The following is a 9,861-nucleotide window of genomic DNA, read 5'->3' as shown; positions in this document are numbered from 1 at the left end:
AAGTGCTTTTGGAGACAAATCTGTTAAATATTCCAACATCAAACTTACTTGATATGTGGTTTTACTCAATATGTGGTTTTACTTGAATTTTGGGGCAACTCAGCTATTCAATATTGTTTTATATATTTCATATCTGATTCTTGGGCAATTTCTTGCATATCGTAGCTCAACATGCAAGAATTTTATCCCAAAATTCTCAGGAATCAGACTCCATATCGTTTCAGCGGTCAGATCATTTGCTTCGCTAAATGGTAATGTCAACACAAGGCTCCTGAGTTATCGGTTTGACACCTCAAACTTCTCATACTCACTGAGTTGCAGAGTATGCTAGCAGGCTCTCCACCAACATGACCTCGACCTCTTTCTCAGGTCAACTTCCGGTTATTGCAGTAACTGTTTGACACCTCAAATATCACATACTCACCGGGTTGTTGAGCTCAACATCCAAACATGCAGCATACTACCACTTGGCAGAATAGCATACCTCACTGTTTTGCTCAGGTGGACCTCTAGTGTGCCACATGGGTCAGATGGTTCTATGTATCTTGCATAGCTGGGTTTGCCCTTTCGCCAAATAATTATATTTTGTATCATTTCTTATCAAGTTGTATATAATTCTGTGATATGTTTGTACAGACTGTATATATGGTGGAATATTGCATAATATATTTTTAACTCAAACTGTCTCCTGTTGTTTGTTGACACAAATGGTTTTACTCGATATGTGGTTTTACTCAATATTTGGTACAACCAGTGATTGTGGTTATACTAGTACTCAATTTACGTTTTAATGATTCAGAGCATCTACAATGTTTATTACAATTATGATATGATAATATTCATGTCATGTAAAATAACCACATGCATTGTACGCATTTACATTGGTGTACAACATGTGTAAATACTGCTTCTTTTTTTAAATCAGGTACAAAGATGTAGTTGAATGTGAAAGGATAGTGGTGAAAGCCTTCAAAACTCCACATGAAGTTGCAAGCTTTAGGGCTGCCAAATTATCTGATGACTTCTACCAAATGAAGGCAGATTTTGAGAGAAGAAAAACCATGACAATGATGAAGGATGACATCACCAGAGATCCAACCAGAGACCTGCTAGGAGGCAAGTCATTTGTTATACAGCAATGGATCAATTTAGCTATTCTCCTTGCTTGTTTGACCTAAGATTAGAACATATATATGTGCATGTTCATGAATTCTTTTTGAAATTTGAAACTTGAATTTTATATACTCTTCAAGCAGTATTTAGATTGTGATTTTGCATTCCTTAATTTTTATACCTCACACAAGAAGTTGTGGAGGGTATGTTTTTGATCCGTCCATCTCTTTGTCCGTCAGTCCTGTTCTTGTGAAATTGCAACGTTCTCCTCAGAAACCGCTCAACAGAATTTCATGAATCTTTGTAGTTAATAAGGACTTATTGTGTAGGTGTGCATATTTTGCTGGAAATTCTGATTCATGTTTTTCTGGGAGTTATGTCCCCTTTTCAACTTAGAAGTTTGGCTTCCATCACTGCTGTAATTGTCAGTGCAACTCCTCTAAAACTGTTGAACAAAATTTCATGTAACTTTGTATTTAATATGCACATACTTTGTAGATGTACATATTCACAAGAAATTTTGATTTGATTTTTTATCTTGGAGTTATGTTATGCCCCTTTTGGACATAGAAGTCTGGCTACAGTATTGACAATGCATATATTCAACAAAAAATATGTAATATTAGAATAATACCAGCTCCATATTCCCAGCATGCTGTCATTCAAATGAATATTAAGGAGTTCAATAACACACTAGAGAAATCTGATATGAATGAAAAATGGAGGCTATATTATACAATGATACTTTGAAATTGAAAAGTGTCAAAATTTAATTTATTTAGTTAAAATATGTAGTTTAAATAGAAAGTAATCTGAAGAAGAAAAATTAAAACCCATATATTACTGATATCTATATCATTCAAAAGGAAACCTGCCATTATGACAGTGTATTATTCCTCCCTAAGGTAATATGTTGTATTGTATGCATAGTATTGTCATTCATTTTGAGTAGCATTGTCATTCATTGTGTTCATTAGTGGAAGGGGGGGGGGGGGTATTTGCTCACTTCTTCTTTCATGAAATAGCTGTATTAATAATTTGTGCTTTCTGGTAATTGAATTTTATCAACTTTTAGGTAAAGCGTCACACTTGGATGACCATACTGGAACAGGTGGGAAATCAGGAGATCAGACTGGGGCCAAAGTGACCACAACCCTGAAGGGCAGTATGGGTGAGAGGATCAACAAAGCTCTTCACAAGGTGGAGGAGAAAAAACAGAAAAGAGCTGCAAGGAGAGCTCAGGTGATTCAAATCCAGAGAGACTTCAAACCAAAATAGCAGTAATACAGAATATAACACAGAATGTAACATAAATCCAGAGAGACTTCAAACCAAAATAACAGGAACACAGAATATAACATAAATCCAGAGAGACTTCAAACCAAAATAGCAGTAATATAGAATATAACACAGAATGTAACATAAATCCAGAGAGACTTCAAACCAAAATAACAGGAACACAGAATATAACATAAATCCAGAGAGACTTCAAACCAAAATAGCAGTAATATAGAATATAACACAGAATGTAACATAAATCCAGAGAGAATTCAAACCAAAATAGCAGTAATACAGAATATAACACAGAATGTAACATAAATCCAGAGAGACTTCAAACCAAAATAACAGGAACACAGAATATAACACAGAATGTAACATGAGATTTATCCACAATGAAGTGAATTAATTCTAGAACTGTTGTAATGAACTGTGGTAAAGAACTCTTGTAATGAACTCTGCATGTGCAGATCCAGTATACTATACTGAATTTTGACCCCTATTCATTTTTTCAGTGAAATCTTGTCCTATTTTGTGGGAAAGTATAACTGTAATGTAAATACAATTATTCAATAGTTTCAGTGATTTATGATGTGGTTTTCAGTGGGAAGAATTATTTGACACAAAGCCTGATGATGACTACGAGGATCCTGCAGATGTTTCGGCCATTAAAGAGGCCAAGGATAATATGGGAGACTTCAAATTGAAAACAGCCAAGAACTATGTTGTACCTGATCACTTAAGGATGAATGTGGAAAAGGCCAGGGGACGACTACTGATCCTGAAAGATCTGGTAAGTGAACAGAATAGCATTAGTCTGAACTAAATCTGGACTGATATTGAAGTATTTTAATGTTGAAATAAAATTCATCTGACAGTATATCTCAAATAAGTGTTTGTAATAAAAATTGAAAATCAACATGCTTCTTGATGATTATTCAGAATTTCTTTTTAATACATGTTGTACAATTTCACTTTTATAGATACATGAGCACAAGTATCATTTCAATCTTCGTCTGCTGAAAATAAGAGACAAGAAGCTGGGTGTCATTGAGGAAATCCGAGAACTGGTGGCAGAGCTGAGAGAAGTCCAGGCTGGTCTTGACAAAGAAAAGCACAAGGCTATCCCACCAATCCCTAAAATGTACCCCGAAGAAATGCCAGAAAAGTAAATCATTCATTATATAACGCATCTTTATAGATATGATGATTCTTTAACATTTTTAAAAAGTCTTCAAACAATGCATATACATGAATTATTCTTTGAAATTTCAATTCCATTCTTTCATTTGTTGTATATAGGAAGTTAGAATATACAAGAGAAACCCTACTGGCCTTCAAAAAGGAAATGGAAGTCAGAGCGAAAGAAGCCAAGGGTGGAGGTGGTGGGTTTGGAGGGTTTGGGGGATTTGGTCCTGCTGACACGGCTAAGGACAAGGTACCTTCACTTCTCATACTATAGGCAGACCAGGCCTGGATTTCTCAAAAGAAACTTAAGTCGAAACTAGGACTTAAGTCTGAGATTTACTCAAATAACAGAAAACTCAGACTTAGTTCTCGAGTTTTTCGAGAAATCCAAGCCTGGTTATAGTGACCTGAATGCACACGTAAGTCGCAGGATCCAGTGATTTATACCTGTATGACTTAATGCTAGAATACTGCATTAGGAACATGTGTTCATTAATATGAAAAGGTTTACTTTTTATGATCAAATGGTTTTTTTTTTCAGTATCTCGTAAATTGACAGTAGACAAGTTAAAAATTCCTTTCTTACTGTGTACAACAAACTTTTTCTAGGGAGGATCACCAACCCCAAAACATAGTACAATAGTCAGTAACTCTAAGGGAGGAGAGGGTGAAGACTTGGAAGAAGTGGATATTTCTCCTCTAGAAATTGAAATGAAAGAAACCATGGAAATCAAGTAGGTCAAAACTGGTCATTTATTGGTTAAAGCTGTATGGTCCGAATTACAATATTTTTTTTCCATCTCGTAAAAACGCTATTAAATCATCGCACATATGTAGTTATGAGACTGTACGACATATCATAAATTATTTCACCTGTTTTAACCCAAATAATTTGATTTTAAATCGATGTTTACAAATAACCGCGTCACTGCCATTTCAAGTGACAGTCACGTGACCAATTAAAACTTTCAGATCATTGGTGGTCTTATCTGTGTAAAGCTGTGTATTTTGTTATAACAGTACCGTACCATAAGTTTAATAGAAATAAAAATATCAAATACCTCTTACTAATTCGTTGTTTTACGCTCTTTCAGCCTTAAAACTAGACAGTTACGTATGAGTTAAAATGTCATGTTGGGATTTCCCTGACGCGCATGGGTCTATTTATAGACGTCTATTATGGGATGATTTATATATGTAGCCACTATATTTACTTTCTAAATATTATTCGCACTGTTTTCTTTTACATGCAAATGTTTTCAAGCATGTAATTAAGGGAAAGTTAATAACTTTATAAAGTAATTAATCTGCTTTAAAGTAATTATGTACAAAAATAATACATGAACATCGGGTCATACAGCTTTAAACTTCACGATTTTTAATTAAACTTCATAACTTTTTCATCTGCAAATGCAGATTGCTCTACTTGAGCCTAGTGATCCAGGCACTTGCTTCAGAACTGCGAGGTCCCTGGTTTGAACCCTGGTGGCCATATCAGACCCAAGATGTTTGAAATAGATAGTGATTGTTCCTTTGCCGAGCACTAAGAATTAGTTATGAAAATTGTAGGTCATAGTAGGCATTGGTACAATGAAGAACCCTAACTGCTTTGAGCATCATGCAGATTGAATTTTGTGGCATTTCACCTATTTCAAGCATTATGACATTTCAGCTGGTGATTTGTCAGTAGAGTGAAGACATAAAACAACAAACAAAAACAGAGCAAACTGATGAAAGGTCGAATAATAGACCTGTACATTTGTAAAAGAAAGATTGTGATTTTAGTACAATCAAAATTGTACATACAGACGATAACTTTTATTTGAGGGATATCAAAACAATATGCCCAAGTAAAAATCAAAAGACTACCTTTACATTGTCCCTTTACAAGTGGAGTGATCCAACTATGCTCATTGATCTGTGTTTTGCATCTATAATCAAATCTGAATATTTTACAGGATGATCTACGATCAAGATCGGCTTCTGGAAAGAATTCAGGAACTTTTGTTAAATTTTGACGCTGAACTAAGACTGTTGCGCCACGACAAGTTTAAGCTGGATATAGTGATGAAAAATGCTGATTTGAGGTAAATTTTCCAGTACAGTTGAACTTCACTTTATTGAACTCTGATATCGCAAATACAATGGATATTTCGAAGTGAGTTGAAAGTCCCAACGTTTTCTTTACCTAATTTACCCTCAATTTCTCGAACCATCAGATATCTCAAAATATTTTCTTGATCCCATCGAGTTCGAGATGATGAGGTTTGAATGTAAAAGGGGGGGGGGGGGGGGGGGGGGGGGCTATTATCAGCTGTGTGTGACATTAAAAAAGTATAACATAGGCTTATAGAGTTTAATTTTTTTGTAACAGGCAGGTAACTCTGTTTGAAGAATTTGTTCTTCTAAAGGAGTACGAAAAGAGAGAGGATGTAATGGAAGCCAAGCTGTCTGGAAAACAACAGGAGAAACTGGAAATGCAAGCTAAGGTAAGTCAGAGGCAAAATGGAACATTCATCTGAGTTGGAATATAGATTATCCACAGAAATTCAGGTTCCAAAGGGCACAGGAAATCTGCCCTGTTTTATCTTCAGTTTAACAGGAAGTCCAGCAATGAATTAAACTCCTAACATAATTGTTGTTTTCAGATTATTGAGCTGCAAGGTAAGCAGGAAATGAAGAAGAAGGAGATTGAGAAGTTACAAGAGAGAGAGAAACAGTTATATGCCCAGTTCCAAGCCTCACTGGGAGACAACAATAAATTTGGTGACTATCTGACAAAAGTATTCAAGAAGAAGATCAAGAGAGCCAAAAAGAAGGTCACAGATGGAGAAGGTATGGTTATCAATTCTGTTTGATTAACTGTCATTGACTGTAATAAAGCTCTATTTATTGACTGTTTTCCCTACAGAGTCCAGAGATTATGATGCAATTAGTTTTTAAAATCTCTACTGTAGATAGGACTTTAATTGTTGAAATCATGTTTTGTAGGTTCTGATGAGGACAGTGATGAAGATTCTGATGATGAATCTGACTGGGATGAAGATGATGAAGAGTCTGAGGAAGAAGGGGGATATGACCTTGACATATGTCCACCTGGCTGTGATCAGGTACTAACATTTGTATATTCCAAGTATATTTCTTTTCTGATAGCAGTTTTCTGTATTTAAAATTGCAATGGAAATAAAACCAGAACTACCTCCTGCCTTTTCCATCAAAGTGAAGGTCAAAGGTCAACACACACTTTTGTAATTGTTGATAGCTAATATTTATTATTTAAACCATAGCCCTGCTTCAAGATTGTACAAAATCTTAGAAGCACTCCACACAAAGGTTAACCATGCCTAGGTTTCATAGCCCTGTGACCTTTACCATAACAATGTGACCTTGATTCAAGATCATTACAACATTTAAGTCATCTGCAATAACATACATGTACTAAAGTTTAATATGGCTTGGACACACCTAATAGTTTTATCATCTTGACCTTGGTGACATGACCTCAAGTTCATGACACAAGTTTGATCATAAGCATTAAAATACATAAGTCTGATGGCAATCAAGGAATGTGAAGTTTAAGTCCAAACAGGATATCAATCACTCATTGTTATGTAAACTCAGTCTGACCTTGACTCAAGGTTATGACACATACTTGGATTTAGATCAACAACAAAGAAAAGTTTAAAGTCAATTCCAAGCAAGGAGAGTTGTTATAGCACATTATTTGTGACTGAAAAATAATCTAACTAAAAGTAAAGAATTTAATAGATATCGTTAAAAAAATATAGTGAATTTTCTAACTGTATTTAACAGAACCTGCTTTCCAATCCTTTTCTATATCGAATAAAATATTTTTAAATTTAACAGAATATCTATGACAATACTTGTCAACTGAGGGAGAAGAAATTGGACATTGAGGAAGCTCTTCAGGAAGAGAAGAAGAATAATGACACCTTAAAGAAAGAAATAGAAAGCAACAACAAAAAACTCAAAGTTGTAGACAGTGCCCTCAAAGCTGCACAGAATGACCTTGAGGCCTTCCAGGTATAGTATTATAAATAGCCAGAGAGAGAAAAAGAGCTGTATGGTCACAGTAAATGGTAACCTGTGATCTGTACACATAGTCTACTCCGGATATAATGAAATTCAGGGGACCAACCTGAATTGTTCATTATATCTAATGTTTAATATAACCGATGCTCAACTACACAAATATTGCTACTGGGGATTTATTTTAACTTCAATATAACAGATAGTTCAATATAAGTGGAGTGGACTGTATGTATATAGGCTTGAAAATAGATAGCATATGTAATTTGTATTATTTTTGCATAGTTAGAAAAGCAAGAGACACTGAAATGGGTAGCATAAGTAATTCATATTATCTGTGTATAGTTAGAAAAGCAGGGGAAACTGAAATGGATAGCATCATCTATAGATATTTATTTGTGTATAGTTAGAAAAGCAGTGGAAACTGAAATGGATAGCATTAGTAATTTGTATTATTTGTGTATAGTTAGAAAAGCAGGGGAAACTGAACGAGCTTGATGTGGTGGTTACACTGAAGCTCCACCAGATACAGTACATGATAAATGGTGTGCTCCCCCAAGACCTGTCCCAGACTTTGGTGTTTGAATCCCATGGAGTTTCCAGACTACAGCACAGGATCAAAGAGCTAGAACATGAAAAACACTCGCAGAAGAAACACATGAAGTCAGTATATATATATATATATCAGTGATAAAAATTATTTTGATTTCAGAACTAAATGAGAAATGTTTAATGTTCATATTTCTTCTTTGAGCTAATATATTCAGTAATATACAACTGCATTTAAAAACAATGACTGAACAGCTACAGTCACTGAGTGGGGTTAAGTTTAGCTCATCTGAACCAAAGGCTCATGTCAGTTTTTCTGTTTAAACTTTGTCTGTCGTCTGTATGTATATCCATGCATAGTGAGGATAAATGCTGGACAACTCGCCCTCAAGACAACTCGCCCCCTCTCAGGACAACTCGCCCTCTCTCAGGACAAGTTGCCCCTTCTCTTGAGACAACTCGCCCCCAATATGATATAAATATATTATCATATTTTATTTTCATTTTGTGTGTGTGTGTGTAATTGTACAAAAATTTACACTTTTAAACCCTATAAAGATACATCTTTTTATTTCATACTTTAACACGAATGGTAAATTCTAATAGAATTATACACAGATTTAATTAGTGCATTTCAGATAAAATGACATTTTTCATAATTCAATCTGCTAGGAAAATTATATTTACTGATATTCAGGTAATTGATTAAATGTCTCCAATACTGAGAAAATTTTGGAATGTTTTTTTTTTGGGAAGGTGTGTGTGTTTTATCAATACAGTATGTAGGGCCTATACTACATAAGTGTAAATGTGAAGCATGAATATTCTGATACATGTAATTATCTTTGAATGCATTTCGCAACTTATTCCTGTTGAAAAATCATAAAATTCCCATTTTAGAAATTTTATAATGGCTTTGCTCTACAGCTTCTTTTTAAGCGGCGATTTCAAAGTGAAAAGTACTCTGATGACGAGTACCTTAACGTTTGAAGTAAATGTATAACAGCTTGGGGGAAATCAAACAATTAGATTTAACAACGGACACGGATTATTGATAATTATACTACGTCAGCTGTAGACCAAGCTAATACTCTCCCTATACCAAACGCTAACTTGTTTCCGCTGAAATTATATACTTTATATGTACGTACAAGTGATGATGAATTTACTGAACTCAAACACTGGATTTTCACTGAAATCTTTCGTCTTGCATAAAATGACACGAAGTTCGGTGTTTATGTGAACATGTCTTTTTGTCTGTGATGTATATGCTATATATTAGAGATGTATTAACTTTTGCTAATACACCTCTTGGATTTAGACCAAAAATAATAATTGTAAACATGTATGATATGAAGGGGCAAGTTATCTCAAGAGAGGGGGCGAATTGTCCCAAAGAGGGGTTGAGTTGTCTTGAGGGCGAGTTGCCTTAGGGGCGAGTTTCCCAAAGAGGAGGCGAGTTGTCTTGAGGGCAAGTTGTCTTGGGGGCAAGTTGTCCTGATACCGTGAAGATGTTTAAACTATCACCCTCAGGTCCAGAATGGGGGCAAATAAGAGGTCCAAAGTTTTATACAGGAATACTGGTACATGTATAATATTAGAAAATCATTCTCCAGAGTTACAGTTTGTCAAACCAATATTAAATCATCCTTTTGTAATGTATATTGAATAGTGTTTGAAGCA

At 34.9% G+C, this 9,861-nt stretch overlaps 1 protein-coding gene across 2 annotated transcripts in view; it reads left to right on the top strand.

Moving 5' to 3' along the window:
- Positions 1-9,861, top strand: part of LOC125678582 (cilia- and flagella-associated protein 44-like) — a 34,714-nt gene that overhangs the window by 22,043 nt on the left and 2,810 nt on the right. For both annotated transcript variants that reach the window (XM_048917142.2, XM_048917143.2), the window contains exons 23-34: positions 926-1,116; positions 2,189-2,355; positions 2,996-3,184; positions 3,375-3,559; positions 3,694-3,829; positions 4,189-4,313; positions 5,538-5,666; positions 5,954-6,068; positions 6,228-6,414; positions 6,571-6,689; positions 7,447-7,623; positions 8,096-8,292. In XM_048917142.2, the coding sequence (XP_048773099.2) occupies positions 926-1,116; positions 2,189-2,355; positions 2,996-3,184; positions 3,375-3,559; positions 3,694-3,829; positions 4,189-4,313; positions 5,538-5,666; positions 5,954-6,068; positions 6,228-6,414; positions 6,571-6,689; positions 7,447-7,623; positions 8,096-8,292 (1,917 nt within the window). The remainder of the gene's footprint in view (positions 1-925; positions 1,117-2,188; positions 2,356-2,995; positions 3,185-3,374; positions 3,560-3,693; positions 3,830-4,188; positions 4,314-5,537; positions 5,667-5,953; positions 6,069-6,227; positions 6,415-6,570; positions 6,690-7,446; positions 7,624-8,095; positions 8,293-9,861) is intronic.

This window comes from Ostrea edulis, chromosome 2 (assembly GCF_947568905.1).
Source record: "Ostrea edulis chromosome 2, xbOstEdul1.1, whole genome shotgun sequence".
Classification (NCBI taxonomy): domain Eukaryota; kingdom Metazoa; phylum Mollusca; class Bivalvia; order Ostreida; family Ostreidae; genus Ostrea; species Ostrea edulis.
Note: the sequence above shows the minus strand (reverse complement) of the source record. Positions and strands in the feature narration are given on the sequence as shown.